The following is a 20,896-nucleotide window of genomic DNA, read 5'->3' on the forward strand; positions in this document are numbered from 1 at the left end:
GGTCTTTTGGCAGCTCGCTTCTTGAAAAACATGTCCAAAGTGGTCTGTTTCTCTCTCTTCTTCAACACCTGTCGGAAATGATGGGCAAGGATGTCATTGTAGAGATCATTGATCCTGTTGGCCTCAGCTCTGTTTGGATAATGAGTGTTGGTAAACTCCTGAACCTCTCCCCATTTGACAAGGAAATTTCTGTCAACTTTCATTCCTTCTGATGATTTCTTTGCTTTGTTTCAATTGAAATCACCTTTCTGTTTTTTTAGAAGCCATGATTTGCACAACACTTGAATAAATGTACCCTGCACTGAGGTGATGTATGTAATAAACAAGGGAGCAAGCCGAATCCCAATGGGAGCTCTGTACTTCAGATATACTAATAATATATTCTAATAATATTAATATATTATAAAAATAGCAGATTGTCATTGGCAACGGCAAAAGAGTGGAAACGTCATTCACACTTGTTCGCAGAAAGTCCATTGTTTGCCTAACATAACTGCCAAACGGAAAGTCCGTTGTTCACAGCCAGTCCATTGCTCGAGTCACGTAATGGCCAAATAGAAAGTCCGTTGTTCGCAACGTCCGTTATTCGAGGCGTACATTATACAAGGCACCACTGTACTTCACTTATCAAGTGACATAAATTAAAACCAAACATATTAATTCAATATGAAACTATTACATACAGTTTTAATTGCACCATTTCGTATTTTCATATAAGAAAAGAAAAAAAAACTTCAGAAATACACCAGAGAAATCATCATCAATATATCAGATAACATTTTATTATATAATCTATGCATCTTCAGCATCTGCAGATATAAATTCTTGCATGTAATATAAATTACATGTTACATATTAAAAATTAATTTACAAATTAATTTTTAACATATTTAAAATATCATGTATGGCTATTTTGAATATTTCAATATAATGTAAATTAATTATTCTATTAAAATTATTTATAAATTTTATTTTATTTCATTCCTGTAGTTATCATTATCAAACTTCATCAATATAATATATTTAAAGTATTAAAGACGATAGAATTAATATTTTATCACAAATATATTAATTTTTAATATAAAACATTATATTAAAAATTATTAGATGATGTAAAAAAGTTTTAACTTTTGTATGTAAGAATGCTATGATATTTAAATATAAAAATATATTGATTATATAGTAAAATATATTACTTTGAAAATCATCAATAGTTCTATTATAATTTAAATCATAAAGATCCATTCCTTCTGCATCCTAGATAGAAGATACTTATTATAAAATTCAAATTTCTCCAAAATATCTTCAATTTTTACCTATCATCAGATTATAATTATAATAAAAACATATTGATGCATTAAATAAAAAATTTTATTATATTTGATACTTTCTAAATGAAAATATTATATATATATATATATATTGATTTAACAAAATATAATCTATTTTTTTTAAATTTGAAGGATTTTTTTTCTTGATTTCCTACTTTCTTGAACTTACAAATATTTTCATTATGATGTTAAATATTATCATCTTCCTTAACTTACAATGATATATAATTAACTTTTAGTATTTTTTTTAAAATCAAATATACAAGAAAAGATCTAAGCCAATCTTTATTTCAGACATTTCTCAATTGTTAATTAATTGTAAACTAAATTCTAACAATTAAAATTCTCTCAAAATAGCAGCATTGCTAACTTCTAGGTCAAACTTATTCAATTAATTAAACTTGCAGGAGAAAAATCTAGCTCATGTTTATTTGGTTTTTATATATACACTAAATGTTCTACACTAATAAATTTATGACCTTGGCTTTTTACTATAAAAGAATTTATTACTATTAATGTACTTTGTTGTATAATTATTATTATGGCATTATGAAGACAATTATTCATTATATAATTAATAAAAACTTCATTCTTGAATTAAAATTCTTCACAAAAAAATTATTAATACCATTGGTAGCATCTATTATCTATTTATCTATTTTACTTAAACATATTATTACTCTAATAGATAAAATTCTAATTAATTCTAGATATAGGTATTTATTAAATTACCTCTAACTCCAAATCTTCTAAACTAGAACTTAATCTTCTGGTATCCAAAATAAAATTCTCTGTTGTAATATTATTATTTTCATAATTTAGACTTTTTAATTCTTTACATCTTGGAATAGTTAATGATTTTTTTTCATTATTAGCAGATAAAATTTCAGCTTCAGGATCTTTAAAAGATAATTTTTTTCTTGGCCGTTTTCCATTCTTATCTTGTAACGATGATTTTCCTTTCTCTAAATGCATGTTCTTGTGCATATTCACAACGTTCACAAATTTTAATTTTAATTATTAATAATACTGAACAGTTTCAATTCTCTAAAAATTATACAATGTCTATTTTTAATATTTATTTTTCACTTCAGTATAAACAATCTGCACTTCAAATTCTTTTGACAAATAATCAGAGCAAACGTTTTACTTTTACACAAATAGTTATGTATTATTTTAAATAATTATTATTAAAAAATCTAAGCTTTATAAAAAAAAACATTAGTATATCTCAAAATAAAAATCTATATGGTAACAAATAATTGATGTAAGTATTAAAAATGGTCCATCAATATTTTTTCTTAGAAGAACTGCATTCAAATTAAACAAATGAAACTTTCAAATCATAATCAGACTTGGAATTACATTAAAATATTAAGTTTCAAACTTATGATTTGGAATTAATTTATATTCTTTACATACATAAAAAAGAACAAACATTAAATAATATTTGAAATAGAAACTTATCTTACATTTATATCATCGGTTATCCTAATTATATGCATTATTCTTAAATTTTATATCCTATAAACTATAATTATTAGATTTTTACAGATGGTCATGTTAAAGGTTTCTGCTGCGTACATTTATAACACTAAAGCAATACAAAGAACCGTCTTCAACTATCCAATTAATGCTCATGCATTATATAATAATATATTAAACTGAGATTGTTAATATTTTAAATTCCTAGCTTCAAAATTTTTAAGATATGTTCCACTAAAATTTTACTAAAAATGTTTGGTTCATTCAAAATTGTAAAAGAGGTGTATAAGATGTAAATTGTGAAGAAACTTCACAATGCAGAAAAGACACACAACTTGCAAAATGCACAACAGCTTGACAACAGCTATGATCCCAACTGGAATAATGTCATCATTATTAAAATACCTGAGACACTAAAACACTATACTTTTGAAACATGCTTCGTATACTAAAAAATCAACAACCTGTAAACAAATCAATATTATTGACTACTGAGTTTTGAAGTAAAGTAGTCAACTTCATAAAATTTTGTAATTCTTTTATACATTTACGATGTTATCACAGTTGTTACCAAACTACAATTATTGCATCTTATACCTTTATAAATACCTTTTCTATATTATTTATTTTTCTCTAAAACAAATTTTACTTCTACCACACTTACTCTTTATGTACAATATTCAGTTTTCACAAAAATAAAATTTATTTTATTTTGCATTTACACTATGTATTTATCACATACATAATCAACTTCAAATTTATGTTTCTTTACATGAAAAATTCTTTGTTCTACACATTCTATTTGCCTTTTCCTGATGAAAATGATGTTTATTAAAGATTTTTATTTGCTCTATATAAGTTACCACCAAAAGACTGAATTTTTTATAAATTTAGTTCATTTATAAAAAAAAATCTTATATTCCAATATCTAAAATAAAATTAAATATTTAATAGCAAAAAAGATTTATTGTAATTTAATAATTACAATAAATCTAAATACATAAAATTAGTTGTCCTGACTGACTGACTGATTGATTCATCATTGCCCAGAGCAAACCACTGAACCTAAAGAGGTGAAAATTGGTACACAGTTAGGGTACGTCATAAAAACGCACACTAAGAAGGGATTTTTGGAAATCCCTCCTTAAGGAGAGGATTAAGGTTTAACCTGAAGAACAGCTTCTACTGTACTATCAGTACTATTTTAGATGCGTATTTTTGTTTTCAACTACGTTTAGTCTTCATTGGTAACATTTCAGACATTATTATAAATATTTTTATATATTTCAATTTTTTATCCAAATGTTTGAACTGTTTTAAATTCAAATTTATTATTGCACATTGGTTCAATTATAGAACAATTGTAAATATTTCAGAAAATTGATCAAATTGAAAACAGTTTATTTGATTCTCAGCAATTCTCATCATTCTCAGCAGTAGGTGTTATATGACAATTACTATGGTTGTTGAAATACTGAATATAAATGGTGTTTGCTTGCAAAATACACGTGGGCAAAGTCGCGGGTAACAGTTAGTCTAATTATATAAATGATTAAACAAATGAACAAATTTAAAAAAAGAAAATCACTTTGTTTTTATTAAATCTCTTAAGTGCTATCTTTCTGAAATGAAACTACTATTATTTTTTTATTACATTTTATAACTTATTAATGATCTTACTGACTACAACATTAAAAATGTAAAAATAATTTCTAGTCTAACTACTTTTAAATATGAAGACATTGTCTTTTTTAATGTAAGCTACAGTAAATATTTGACAGCTCAATTCTATTGAATACTAAAGAAGTTATACATTATTTAGGAAAATATAGCTATAATCTAATAGTACTGATGCATTCATATAACCTTTACCAGGACTTTTCTAAATGATTTAGAAAAGTCCTGGTAAAGGTTATATGAATAAGACAGCACAAGAACAACACCAATAAACATTACAATGTCTTTTTAGTATCCATTCCAATTTGGCACCTGAGGCAGTAGACTCTCCATTCATCTAAATTATGTTTAAATTTTTAATTTTGGCTTTGAGTTTAAAGTAGCTTTTTTTAAAGTACCTGTATTTCTACTACATTAGATTAACAAATAATTGTTCTCATTCTCACCTACTACAGATTTTTATTTAGGAAAAGAAGAATTTGGAAATGTTCAGGATCTAGTCTGCTTCTGTTCTTGTCTCAAATTAAACCTTAGATGTTAAACCTGTCTGTATGCAGTGAAAATACAAGGGATGCCATAAACACAAAAAAAAATTAAAATTCATTTGTTCAAATTTCAAAACATTTATGATGGCATATATGGTTTATTGGACTGTCCACAATGTCACACAATAGCTATGGGCATGTTAATAAAAGATACTTATTAATTATTGAAATATTTTTCATTTTATAGTCTTCCTTTAGATACTTGTCAATTTGCAGTCTGCAAGGACTGTTTGCATCCCTGTCATGAAAGACAATGCATCAAGATATAGATTTTCTGAATGTACTGCTGTGCTGTTAATATTTCTCATACCAACCATTACCAAGAGTGAGTAACTTTCATAATGAGATGGCTTCCCAGACCATCACACTAGTAATAGAAGCAGTGTGCCATTCAACAGTAAAGATGGAATTAAAGCACTCATCAGTGATCCTCCACACTAACATAAGAGTTGTCCATTCTAAAACAGAACCAGGATTCGTTGCTAAAAATGATATGCTACCAGTCCATGCACAATAGTTCTCTGTTACGCATCATTGCAGACAAAGCCAACATTGTTGGAGTGCTAATGGCAGGTTAGAGTGGTCACAAGTGGTCACTGTACATGCAAATTTACCTCTATTGACTTGCCAATTTTATGAGAATAAACAAAGTTCTGTAGCAAGGCTTCCATTTGTCTCTAGATGATGGACAAAAATGCAGCTGTTGATGCTTGTCTCATGATCTCTTCTGGTGGTTTATCTGAGGCATCCAGAGCATGTCCAACATTTGTATATACCCTCACATAATCTCTGTCCCAACACCTCCTTGCAGACACAAGCAAGCCTAGTGTTTCAAAGACCTTCATTCATACAACAGGTATACTAAAAATTCTGAACAGTGGGTTCTGCAAGTCTTTTATAGGATACGATTTAAGAGTATTGATTTTAAAGTGGAATTATCTGGCATGCAATTGGGTGATAACTGTAATCATTTACATATCTATCTGAGTCATAGTTGTATGTCAAGTTTTGCAATATTCAGACAGTTCTGTTTGGCAACTTTTTATCAATAAGTATATTTTTCAAATATTTTAATTCTTATTATTTTTGTTGGATATCTATAAATTCTTCCATTACAAAAGCAATTTAAAAATCTGAAAAATATGATGTTTATTATGTATTTTATTTATAAAGAAAAAAATTCTAAAAGTCATTTTATGATTTTACCAATAAATTCTAAAAATAATGTTTCAACTTTCAATAATGCACTTTGTTTCTCAAACTGTAATTATTACTATAAAATCATGACTGCTTTTGTGTATAAACAATGAAATATGTCAGATTTATGGTACAGTATTTTGAAAGAAGAAAAATCAGCCTAAGGTGCTTAACACACTATATGAAAATTAAGAACTTATGACAGGTACTGTACATAATTCTAAATGAAAATTAATACAAATACAGAAAACTAATAATTCTAATCTTTACATAACTGATTATCTTTATAAGGGATGATGCCACTGCCAATTGATGTAAATTTAATTCATTGAAAGCAAACTCTTGAAATAATATAGCAATTTGATTGAAATAATTGACATTTTCATTGCAGCTGTTATAATTCAAAATATTTTCATTTACTTAATTACTAAATTTTAAATCTGGTTGTATATATTGTCTTAATGAAACTACATATACAGTGTGTATCATAAAAATCTCTTTTGCCTTGCAGGAAAACATCAGTGCTCAAAAAAAAATTCTCATGGGTAATGCAAGTGTCTTGCATATGAGAATCTTGTGTTTTAAATGCAAGTATAACCAGAAAAAATAATACAATACAATATATTACATATATCAACATCTCTGGTTTAATTTCTCTGGTTTAAGAATCCTGTCCCTTTTGTTAAATGCTGATGTTTTCCTGCAAATTCCTCATGTAACAAGATGTTGGATGAAAACTGCATATTTCATGACATAACATATAATAAATAATTACTATTCACAGTCAACAGAATTAAATATAGTTTGTGTATATGCATAAAAGTAATATTAACATAGATAAGTAAATTAATACAAAGTAAAAGTTGTTTATTGTAATCATGAATAACATTATCAGCATTAACTTAGATGTCTTGGGACATGCTAATAACAACACATTCATTAATAAACAAAACAAAATCACACACANATATAGTTTTTTTTTTTACTTATATAAATAAAACAGTTTAGTCTTGAATTTTTCAATTAAGTTCATGCCTTTAAATCATATTATTCCTATGCTTTGGCTTCTTATACCAAAGGAAATAAACAGGAGCCACCTAACAACTTGTTAATTTCTTCCAAGCTCATCTCTCTTCTTTGTATTTATTTAGCAGTTAAAAAGCAGCAACTGAATAGAGAGAATACTGTAACAAAATTGTTATAGTGAGTTGAAAATTCTGTTACTGTAAGACTGACAAAATAGGAATGTTAAACTAAAAGTTTGTTATAAATATGAACAAACAACACAAAGATTTTATTGTAGATTCTTATTGAGATTGATTTGAGAAACATCTAAAACTGTTATTCTGAAAGGTTCATTATTATGAAGTTTGCTATTATTCCATTGTATTTCATTAGGCTACATAACATCTCTCTCAATTTATTCATATAGTATTCATATACTACAGTGATTAGCAATTAGTCACTGGTTAATCCCCAAATGACCACTTACTCTGCAACAAGTTGATAAAACCCAATCTTGGAGTCTGTTGGATGGCTAGGAGGGCAAATCGAGTGGGGAGGGGGTGAGGAAGCTGGCAGGTGTCCTTAAATGACAGGAAACAGGTTCAACAAAATAACAAGCATTTATTGAATGGCTAAGCTATGATACATAAGGCGATAACAATATATATGTTAAATGTGGTTAGATACAACTAAGAATAAATGCAGCTAACATAAGTTCACTACACCCTAAAGGGACGCCTAATAGCTCTAACGGCTAGTCTGAGAGAGAGAGTTCTCAAGCTCTAAAGCAATGCAAATACCTCAATGCGGATATAACCATCATGCGTTCGATGAATATGTTCCTTAATGGCAATGGAAGTTCTGTCTTATGTCCTGTCGATCCAGTGTATGGAGACAAAACACACAGTTACAAGTATACTTCCGAGAGATTGCGCTTGAGCTTCCGGGGATTCGAGCTTTTATATCATTCGCGTGGGAAACTGTCACATGATTGACTTTTGTTGACGATGACGGTGCATTCTTCACACCTAAGTGTAAACTTTTCCAGCTAGTTGTTATACAATCGGTGAAATCCAATCTAGTTCAAATTCTTTGGGTTTTTTCCGAAGATATTTACAATTAACAGAAAATTTGAATTTTTAAGAGTCCCGTAAAAATCTGCGGGCTCACAACGGTAATACCTCAACTTACACTACCCCGACTTATGTGAACCCAGAGTTACGCGATTTTCAAATCTCGTCTATTTGTCTTTTGTTTGAGCACCATGCAACTCTTGATTACTCACTCCCCCCAAACTATTGTTCAGCTTACATGTTCAGATGTGTTGTGCGGAATCAATGCATAGCTACAATTTATTCTGTGTTATTTATTTCTGTGTTTGTTATATCTACAGAGACTTGAGAGACTCTACTATGTCATCCAAACAAAGTAGAACTGATTCTTCTGCATCAAACAAGAAAACAAAAACTTTATCTTTGGAATGTAAAGTTAACATTATTAAAGACTTCAATACAAAAATGAAAATTTGTGAATTGGCAAAGGAGTTTGATCTACCAGAATCGATGGTCAGAACAATTATAAAAGGCAAAGAAAAAAATTCTCAAAACTGAAAAATGCTCAATCTTTAAATTCAAGCATCATTTGTAAACATCATGGTATTATCACTGAGATGGAAACAATGTTAAACTTTTGGCGTGATAATCAAGTAAATGTGAAAAATTGTCCTGTTGATCAGAGCACGGTGTGATCTCAAGCTAAGCTGATTTTTGAGATTGAAAGAGGATGCTGGAGAAGTGACTAAAGATGAAGAGTTTAAAGCTAGTAACGGTTGGTTCAGCCGATTCAAAAGTTGCTGTAATTGGCATAGCATTGCAGAAAATGGAGAGGTGGCAAGTGCTGATAGAGAGGCTGCATCTTACTATCCAGAGAAATTCAAAACTATGATAGATGAAGGTGGCTATACCAGCCAAACCATATTCAACATAGATGAGACTGGCCTGTTCTGGAAGAAGATGCTCAAAAGAACTTTTATCGTGCATGAAGAGAAAACCTTTCCAGGTTTTAAGGCCGCCAAAGATCGATTGACAGTGATGGTTGACGTGAATGCAACTGGTGATTGTATGTTAAAACCTCTCTTAGTTTATAGCTCAGAAAATCCAAGAGCATTGAAAAATAAATCAAAAGCTGGCTTGCCTGTGATTTGGAAGTCAAATCTTAAAGCTTGGGTGACAGCTTCTCTTTTTGAGGACTGGTTTGGTCATCACTTCATACCTGAAGTTGAACATTCTTGCCAATCTAAACAAATTCCCTTTAAAGTGATGCTAATAATCGACAATGCACCAGGTCATCCTCCTGCAACTTTAACTAATTTTGACACGTGTAAAAGTTGTATTTTTGCCACCAAATACAACCAGCTTGCTTCAACCGAAAGATCGGGGAGTCATCAAAACATTCAAAGCTTATTACACAAGACAATTGTTTGCACATCTGTATGAAGCTATGAGACAAAACGAGCTCTCTGTTAACAACTTTTGGAAACAATTCAATGTTTTAGATGCAGTGAGAATCATTGGACAATCTAGGAATGAAGTTTCACAAAAAAGCTTTAAATGGCATCTGGAAAAAACTGTGTCCTTTTTTTTACCACTGAAACTCAGGAGGAATCAGTGCCAGAGCCTGATTAAATTGGTAATGTGATTGAAGAAGTTGTCGATCTTGCCAGCCAAATAAATTTAGAAGTGGATAGCGATGACGTTCAAGAACTGCTGGATTCTCACAATCAGGAGCTGACAATTGATGAGCTCACAGAAATGCGTGAGCAAGAGTCTTGACAAGTTCTTCAATGTCAAGACATTGAAGAACTTGTCAAGACTATTGAATCATAAGATCAAATGACTGTTGGAAACTTGACAGAAGGCCTCAGTTCAATTCAAAAGGGGTTACAAATTTTAGAAAATCTAGACTCCAACAAAGAGTGCATTTCTACTACAAAACAAGAAATAAAAAAATTATTAGCATGCTATGAGGAAATTTTGTGGGAGAAAAAAAAATACCCCAACTTACATGAATTCAACTTACACCGTTATCGTTCGGTCCCATCTATCATGTAAGTTCAAGGTATTACTGTATTTCCATTTTCTACAGCTTAACTTGATATAATGTTGATGATGAATAAAGATTTAGCATCAGTAGAGATGAGTTGAATATCACTTTTAATGAATTTGAATATTAATCAGATCTCAAATATCCTGAATATTTATTGAACTTAATTATCTTATGTAACTTATTTAGTTAATAGTTATTTATTTCAATATTTTCAATATATTAATAAAGTAAAACAAAAAAGTAACAAGAAAAAAAAATGTACTACATTTTAAAAAATAAAACTTTAAATTTTTAATTTTGGCTTTGAGTTTAAAGTAGCTTTTTTTAAAGTACCTGTATTTCTACTACATTAGATTAACAAATAATTGTTCTCATTCTCACCTACTACAGATTTTTATTTAGGAAAAGAAGAATTTGGAAATGTTCAGGATCTAGTCTGCTTCTGTTCTTGTCTCAAATTAAACCTTAGATGTTAAACCTGTCTGTATGCAGTGAAAATACAAGGGATGCCATAAACACAAAAAAAAATTAAAATTCATTTGTTCAAATTTCAAAACATTTATGATGGCATATATGGTTTATTGGACTGTCCACAATGTCACACAATAGCTATGGGCATGTTAATAAAAGATACTTATTAATTATTGAAATATTTTTCATTTTATAGTCTTCCTTTAGATACTTGTCAATTTGCAGTCTGCAAGGACTGTTTGCATCCCTGTCATGAAAGACAATGCATCAAGATATAGATTTTCTGAATGTACTGCTGTGCTGTTAATATTTCTCATACCAACCATTACCAAGAGTGAGTAACTTTCATAATGAGATGGCTTCCCAGACCATCACACTAGTAATAGAAGCAGTGTGCCATTCAACAGTAAAGATGGAATTAAAGCACTCATCAGTGATCCTCCACACTAACATAAGAGTTGTCCATTCTAAAACAGAACCAGGATTCGTTGCTAAAAATGATATGCTACCAGTCCATGCACAATAGTTCTCTGTTACGCATCATTGCAGACAAAGCCAACATTGTTGGAGTGCTAATGGCAGGTTAGAGTGGTCACAAGTGGTCACTGTACATGCAAATTTACCTCTATTGACTTGCCAATTTTATGAGAATAAACAAAGTTCTGTAGCAAGGCTTCCATTTGTCTCTAGATGATGGACAAAAATGCAGCTGTTGATGCTTGTCTCATGATCTCTTCTGGTGGTTTATCTGAGGCATCCAGAGCATGTCCAACATTTGTATATACCCTCACATAATCTCTGTCCCAACACCTCCTTGCAGACACAAGCAAGCCTAGTGTTTCAAAGACCTTCATTCATACAACAGGTATACTAAAAATTCTGAACAGTGGGTTCTGCAAGTCTTTTATAGGATACGATTTAAGAGTATTGATTTTAAAGTGGAATTATCTGGCATGCAATTGGGTGATAACTGTAATCATTTACATATCTATCTGAGTCATAGTTGTATGTCAAGTTTTGCAATATTCAGACAGTTCTGTTTGGCAACTTTTTATCAATAAGTATATTTTTCAAATATTTTAATTCTTATTATTTTTGTTGGATATCTATAAATTCTTCCATTACAAAAGCAATTTAAAAATCTGAAAAATATGATGTTTATTATGTATTTTATTTATAAAGAAAAAAATTCTAAAAGTCATTTTATGATTTTACCAATAAATTCTAAAAATAATGTTTCAACTTTCAATAATGCACTTTGTTTCTCAAACTGTAATTATTACTATAAAATCATGACTGCTTTTGTGTATAAACAATGAAATATGTCAGATTTATGGTACAGTATTTTGAAAGAAGAAAAATCAGCCTAAGGTGCTTAACACACTATATGAAAATTAAGAACTTATGACAGGTACTGTACATAATTCTAAATGAAAATTAATACAAATACAGAAAACTAATAATTCTAATCTTTACATAACTGATTATCTTTATAAGGGATGATGCCACTGCCAATTGATGTAAATTTAATTCATTGAAAGCAAACTCTTGAAATAATATAGCAATTTGATTGAAATAATTGACATTTTCATTGCAGCTGTTATAATTCAAAATATTTTCATTTACTTAATTACTAAATTTTAAATCTGGTTGTATATATTGTCTTAATGAAACTACATATACAGTGTGTATCATAAAAATCTCTTTTGCCTTGCAGGAAAACATCAGTGCTCAAAAAAAAATTCTCATGGGTAATGCAAGTGTCTTGCATATGAGAATCTTGTGTTTTAAATGCAAGTATAACCAGAAAAAATAATACAATACAATATATTACATATATCAACATCTCTGGTTTAATTTCTCTGGTTTAAGAATCCTGTCCCTTTTGTTAAATGCTGATGTTTTCCTGCAAATTCCTCATGTAACAAGATGTTGGATGAAAACTGCATATTTCATGACATAACATATAATAAATAATTACTATTCACAGTCAACAGAATTAAATATAGTTTGTGTATATGCATAAAAGTAATATTAACATAGATAAGTAAATTAATACAAAGTAAAAGTTGTTTATTGTAATCATGAATAACATTATCAGCATTAACTTAGATGTCTTGGGACATGCTAATAACAACACATTCATTAATAAACAAAACAAAATCACACACAGATATATCCATTCCAAATACCTACAATAAAAAAAAAAATACTTTAAAAAATCATTAAATGCTCAGAACTCACTCACAAAATAAGATGCATATAGAGAATGGGCGAGATGATTATTGTGCCTATCATCCTCTCTTGTACAAGCATCATATACAAAAGATTAGAAACATTCAGCCTTATCTAGTACATACATCACATTACAGAAAGCAGTCATACTAAACACCTGTTACAATCAGCAAATTTTTAATTACAGATACATACACTAACAGCACATTAACAATGTAACATCTTTTTTCAGCAGCTCTGTCTTGACCTTGATCCAGCATAGTATTAGGCACTAGTATCAACTGTATATTTTGTTGGTGGAATGTGCCCTAATTATAATTAATAAATCTTCAAATTATACAATTTTTAATTGTTTTAACGTCTTTTTAATGTCAGAGTCAATGGAACCAGAATCTACTGGAGATTCTAGTTCATTGACTTAGTTCATTTCATTCACTTTCATTAGTTAGTTGTAGTCTTACTTATCCTAATTAATGTTACCAATACAAGCATGTTCTAATATGACTGCATTAAGCAGATTATACTGTATTTTATATTTTTGAAAATAAAGTTGTATAGAAATATAAAAATTAAAATTAATTTATATTTTTAAATTATTATTATTATTATATAAAAATATGCTTAAATTTCACATTAAAATAAGCCTTACCNTATAATAACAAGAAATAAAATAGTATTGTTTATTCTGAACATTAAAAATATTTACTTATTGTTAAACTATTTTATGATAAATTTATCATTATTATGAGCTTACCATTAGACACTGCTTTTCATTTAGATTCATTACATGGATTTTTTTCTAGTCCATCAAATTGTACATTTGTTGGTAATATTTACAGTTTTACTCTTCTGTTGTAAGGGGCTGTCTTTAAATGATGTCCACACTGAAAGGGAGGGAGGGGTTAAGACAAGTTGGACAAGGAGGGTTGAGTATTAGTGGACATCCATTTATTTCATTAAATTTTATACAATATGCATTTTATTATATTTATTTCAAAGTTTCTTGTATGTTTCATTTCTACTTATGGTATCTATCATTCATAAAGTGATGAAGGTTTTAACAGGGATAGAGTTATGTTGGACATCCATAGAGGGAAAGGGGTTACAAAAACTTGGACAAACTGAGACAAGAGGGAAAAGTAAACATTTCAAGAAAAATGCACATGTAATTTATGGATAGCCCAAGTGCTTAGACTGTAGAAAATGGACTTATACCACTTTCAAAATCAATGGTTATGCAATGTCATTTATCGATAAATTTTCAATTGATCAAAGCTTATGGTTATTTTAAAATGTTAAGTGTGAATTGTTTATAAATAAAAAGTTCACACTAAATTGTATGTATATTATGTGTTTTCTCAATTTTTTCCAAAAATGGACTTACACCACTTTCAAAATAAACGGTCCAATTAATGTAAATAAATGACAAAGTAAAGTATCATTATATTTACATATAAAAATAATTAAACAAAATCATGTATTTCATTGCTTTACAGCAATCAAAATGAAAGTCTCTCAGTTACATTTTTTACTTTAAAAATTCTGAAAATTATTGTAACATGAAATAACTTATTTTTGGAATTTGAAACTTTTAAATATTTTATTCATTTTTACTTGTTTTAAAATATTATACAATACCTGATAAAAATTCCAATCCCCTGAATTTTCAAGATCAAATATAATTTCAAGTTTATTACAAAAAAGCAAATCATTATTTCATTGTAAAATAAATAACAAGAAATGAAAGAATGATATTTTGAATATAAAAACATCAATTTTTTCATAATACTAACTTGTATTTTACAGGCAGTAAAAATATAAACAAAAATGAAAAGTGTAAAGTTCCCAATTATATAATTTACAGTAGAAAAACTCAATCAGTGTATTTAATATTTCATTGACCATCTCTAGCTACACTTCTTATAAGCTAACAATGCTTATTACTTTACTTTTTTTTCCACAAGCCTTTGTTGAGCTTTTGCAATATACTTCTGACTATGCCCTTTCAATAGTAAATTTCTCATTTGCTTTTTGAAGTCACTAGAGTAGTATTTTTTGATGCCATTTTAGTTGGTTAACTTGACTGCATAACTGGCCATATAAAGCACGTATACATTATTTGACTAGGTACTAATATTCACATGAGTATGACAGTTTGTTTTAAGCTTTGCATAATTATCAATTAACGTAATCTTACATGATCAGACTATATGAATGGGAACTTTTCCAATCTTCATTTTTTGTTTTATATCTTCTTCTGCTTGTAAAATTCAAGTTAGCATTATGAAAAACTAAGGTTTCTGTAGTAAAAATAGCTCTCTCACTTCTTGTTATTTATTTTAATGTATAATGATTTGCTTCTTTGTAATGAACTTCAAAACACACTTGACTTTAAAAATTTGTGCTGATTGAAAATTTTTTGTCTGGTTGTATATCAAACATTATTAATTATTAAAAGTGAAACAAATGGCTTACCTTTTGCTTTTTTCTTAAATTAACTTTAACTCCATCAACTGATACAGTTACTGTAACTTTTTTCTTTTTTATTCCTTTAGCCTTGAATTCATACTAAAATTAAAAAAAAAAAAATTTAATTTAACTGAAAAATTCATATATTTGAGAAACATATAATAAATATCCTTATTATAAAAAATCATAGAATTACAAAGCTAGTTTTTTGTTCATTAGATAAACAATAGCTTTGTTTTATTCTGTATAGTGTTCCCTAAATTTAACTTTTCTAAAATAAACAAACTGTTGCTAAATTTACTGGTTATCTCTTTTCTTTAAAAATATTAAATTTATAATACAAACATTTAAAAGAAAAAATATTAATAATATATAATTCAAAAATATCAATATTATATGTATACAGTATTTGTATAATGCTTATAGAATGTATTGGTTAGGAGCAATACACTAATTATATAAATTTTTAAAATTTCACTTACCCGTATCCTTCTCATAGCTGCCACAATTTCCATTCTACTACTAGGACGAGGAACATCTAAAGTACCTATGTACTAAAGTAAAAATTTACAAAGATATTAATATGTAATTTTAAAACTTTCATTCATAAAATAGTTAAAAATTAAAACAAAATAAAAATAAAATAATTTTTATCTTAAGATTATTTCATAAATATGTTAATAAAAATATTAATTTTAAAATATATAAATCAAATCATAAATGCAAAATTAAAGAAATAGTGAATACATCTATTCCTTTTCATACAATCTATTTATTCCTAAATTTTTGTTAATAATAAAACTATAGTATTATGTTATTTATCTAGTAAAAATGAATAAATTATTTAAAAAAATAAAAAATAGAATACAGCATTGTTATCCTTCAACATTCAAATAAATTAAAAACAAGTTTTAATTAACTTTTAAATATATTATATACTTTATAGTTTTTCAGGCTACTATTCTGAATATAAGCATTTTATTTTTGTCTGCCCTTCAATTAACTCTCTGGCTAATGGAAGAGTTTTTGAGGGACAAATAAACAAAGACTACAAATGTTAATTCAAGTTTTTATTATATGTTTAAAGGTTAAATGATATTAGGTAATTCAGAAAATCTATATTTAAAAATTAATAAATTTCTTTAATAAAAGCTTTTTGAAAAATTTAATGGTAATAAACTTTTCATCAACATATTTTAACAAATTTTAAATTAGAGATTGTTGCTTTTCATATTTCAATAACATAAAATGATCTAACCCTAAAAACATTAATAAAGTAGATTTTTTTCTTTACAAAGTTTATTCTTTCTTCCTGCATAAATAAGCATTTCTTTTAATATTAAAATTTGCAATGATCCTATTATATTGAATATTTTAAATATTTTATGTTATTACATAGAGATTTCAATACGTAATGATATTTAAATTGATCTATTAAATATATTTTGATCCATATATTCAACCTAGAATATAAACAGTAATTAAAATTTTTTTTCATTATACATTTGTGTATTTGTGTNATTATATATAGATCTTTCATACAATATGCAATAGTAAATTTTAATATACCATATCATATCACTAACAATTCATTTTCTTGAAATCGTAAAACAATTTCTATTACAATTTCTACTACTATTTATATATTTATAAGAAGGTATAAATTTATTGTTATAAAACTACAAAAATTCCCCCATTTCATTTTTAAATTTTTCATAAAAAGTTTGAGATCTAAACTACACTTAAGATCATTCATATTAAAATAAGATCATTTTTTTCAAATACCATCTTTTTTTTATTAGAATGATTCTTCTAACAATTTAAACAATTAAAAAAATTAGTAATTAAACTTTAATCAGATGATTCTTTAAAAATAGTGGTTAATAGATTTGAATACAACAAGCATTAGATCAGTATCCAAAAAAGTAATGGCATCACATCTATAAATACTTAGCAGGTTATGTCAAGGCCTTTTTTCTCAATGAATAAAGAAATTGAAATTTTATTTACATTCTATTTATTTATTTACATTAGAAGTGCTATATTTAAAGTGTTTATTACTTAATATAAATTAATTTTATTAAAAATTTTAAATTACTAATAAAATTTAAAATGCATATTAGACTTCAAGACTAGAAAATCAATTTAAAGTTTAATATAAAATTGATAATTATGTAAAAATTATGAATTAAATTTGTAAGAATAATTTATATAAAACAAACAGATAAATAAAAAGCTATTTTTTAATTATTTAATAAGCCAAAATCTAGACTGATAATAAATCAGGATTATTTGATAATTTAATTAATTATTATTACAGCAAACTATCACTACTAACATTATTACATTTAAACCAGTGCTTCTTTTTTTTACTTATTACATTCTAAGAATTTGATTTAATATTACAATTAAAGAAACTTTCACAACAAATACAACTGCAGCCCAGTCATTTTGTTCTATAAGTTAAATTTTATTTTTATACAATCATACAAGTCATAATATTAATTAATGAGCATCTCCAAAATCATAAAATTTACTATAAAGTTAAAATTATAGTTAGCAAAATTCAATGGAAATACAGGTAGAAATTTTTAGGTTCAGTTAAATATATTCAAAAAAAAAAAAAAAACTGAAAACTATGAAAAATGATAGTTGCAATACAAAACATTTTAATTTTTTAAATTTAAATGCATAATTTTTCTATTAAAAGACCAAAAATTCTATTGGATAAAACTATAATATTCCAAACTAATATCATATACAAAATTGTTAAGAGTTAACAGTTAAAGTTTTAGTGTCATCTCATTGTTTAAAGGCTGCTGCTACTTCAATCTTTTCCAAATCTTTATAATGGGTTTCCCATATATTCAAAACTTCAAATCAAAGTAACTATTTGCTAAAATTTATATACAGGTAACCCCCATATAACACGGTAGTTACGTTCCAAAAAATTGCCATGTTATGCGAAACAAAGAACTAGTACGAAAAGGAGGGTTAGGTTCCAAAAATTAAAAAACATGCTACTATATTTTCATAATTAAGATAAATATCTTTATTAAAATTTTCTTAAGAGATACATATTAATATAAATTAAACAATGTTTTCTTTTTCATCACCAAAAGCACTATTAACCGAGAGCATTTTATTTTTGGCAAGTTATCATTATCCTCTGAACATTTTTCTGCAATATTTTCAGATTCATGCTTTACCTTTTGCAAAAAGTGTATGTAATTTTAGATTGCTTGCTTCTAGTTAAAAGATCTTTATAAATTTCCTTATATGGTGCTAAGCACTTATGGAATAACGGAAAAACATCTGGCAACACCAGAAGCAGAAGCGTCGAGATCTGGCAAAATTGAAACAATTTTCGCGAAGGACCATGTGTATGGAGACGAGAAAAGAACATTTACACAAGTAATAATAGTTCACGAAAATAATAATTTTCGTGAACTATTAGTACTTAAGTATGTAAAAATTTATTACATTTCATGTTGTACGAGGATTTTACCCAATTCTTGAACCGTGTCAGAGTGAATCCGTGCTATAAAAGTACCGTGTTATACGGGGTATGGTACCAATTCTCGAACCATGTTAGAGTGAATCCGTGCTAGAGAAGTGCCATGTTATACGGGGGTTACCTGTATGTATAAATTTGAAATCATCATTATTGTCTAAATTTTTAATTTACATTAATATACATATAAAACAATCTAATCAAAATAAATAAAGATAATTAAGATAATTACAGTCAATTTGAAACTGCTGGCATCAGTAAAATCAAACAACATTATTTTATATGAATACTTGCAAATTTTATTCATCCACATAACTCAAGAATCAATATAAACTAACTTCATATAATGAAAATTTATATTAAAGCTTTTGAATACAAAATTACCTAAATAATTTATAAATTAATTTGATTTTAAAATATCATTTCAAAATTAAATATATTTGATAACTGAATTATATATAGATCTTTCATACAATATGCAATAGTAAATTTTAATATACCATATCATATCACTAACAATTCATTTTCTTGAAATCGTAAAACAATTTCTATTACAATTTCTACTACATATAGAAATTGTTTTGCAACTTCAAGAATTATAGTAAAGAATTGAATTATGTATTTTATTTTGTATCGTAATAATCATAAATACAATAAACCATATATGAAACAAAATACTGATAATAATAATAAAAAGAAAAAGGAAAACAATCTCTTTCCATGCACAATAATTTTTAAACAAATGATTTTAAATTATAAATAATAAATTCAAATAGTAATTGTTGTCTTTTTTACAGAAAATATTTTTACAATATCCACTAAAATAGTACACAATTTAAGCTTGTTTTAATTTTTAACTTATTTTTATCAGTTATCTACCTGTTACATTTCACTCTTGATAATTTGTGTTGATTGTTATATTTATAAATTGTAAATTATATTTTATCTTAAAACATCTTTAGAAACTGTTTTTGTATTATTAGAATTATATATATTTTGTCAATTAACTATTATGGAACTAATAAATTGATTAGTGAAAAATTAAATATACAAAATTTTCTCTTTTTACTTTCCCAGTTATTATGTATACATAACAAATTGAAATAGTGTCAAATTTGACTCTGAGATTTTGCAAATTATGTTTTGAGACCTGCTGAATCCAAAAAACAAAAAAATAAAACAGCAAAACAATTCCACATTTGTGTGTGTTGGTGACTATTTCACCTAATATCTCAGGATGGGGTAAAGATTAAGAGACAAAATTTGGAACAGTGGCTTACATATGAGGGGCATTGATGCTAATAAATTTTGGTGGTAAAAGGTCAAGATGGTGGGAAAATAAAGGGAGCCATGAGAGGTGTAGGACTTAATAAAGATTTTATTTGTTACTAGCTGCAAGGACCCGCTTCGCTGGGTTTTTATTTGTTCGTACATTTGTATGTAATATAGTTTTTTTTATATATAAAAGACTGCTTTTCTAAGTAATCTAGAATCTAGCTGCAAGGACCCGCTTCGCTGGGCAAAACGTAATGATAGTGAAGATTAAGATAATTACATTATAGCTAATCTTACCCGTTTTCACAGAATGCAAGAATTAGGTCCCCCGTTTCCAGACTAATTAGAGAATTTTTACATTTAGTCAAACGAACTATTTTCAACGTTTCTGGAACGTTTACAATCGTTCTATAATCGAATCAATATTCGAATTTAATTCGAACAAATTCAAATTAAATTCAAACAAATTTGAAAAAAACATTCGAAACAGAAAGCCACTTTCAACCACTTTCAGCCTCATATCTCCCGCACCCTTATAGGTATCGAGACGCAACCACCCCTATGCACGAATGGAGACTTGGGGCTAC

The 20,896-nt window shown here is 27.4% G+C and overlaps 1 protein-coding gene and 1 pseudogene across 1 annotated transcript in view; one reads left to right on the forward strand and one right to left on the reverse strand.

Moving 5' to 3' along the window:
* Positions 1-8,849: 8,849 nt before the first annotated feature.
* Positions 8,850-10,460, forward strand: LOC111632663 (annotated as a pseudogene).
* Positions 10,461-15,445: 4,985 nt separating this feature from the next.
* The window catches only part of LOC111632666 (carboxyl-terminal PDZ ligand of neuronal nitric oxide synthase protein-like), an 11,003-nt gene continuing 5,552 nt past the window's right edge, over positions 15,446-20,896 (reverse strand). Inside the window, exons 2-3 of the mRNA XM_023377161.1 lie at positions 16,003-16,074; positions 15,446-15,619 (exon numbers count right to left, since the gene is read on the reverse strand). Of these exons, the coding sequence (XP_023232929.1) occupies positions 15,503-15,619; positions 16,003-16,074 (189 nt within the window). The 3' untranslated portion in view covers positions 15,446-15,502. The remainder of the gene's footprint in view (positions 15,620-16,002; positions 16,075-20,896) is intronic.

The sequence above is a fragment of the Centruroides sculpturatus genome, unplaced genomic scaffold (genome assembly GCF_000671375.1).
Source record: "Centruroides sculpturatus isolate CEXI.00-Female unplaced genomic scaffold, Cexi_2.0 scaffold733, whole genome shotgun sequence".
NCBI lineage: Eukaryota > Metazoa > Arthropoda > Arachnida > Scorpiones > Buthidae > Centruroides > Centruroides sculpturatus.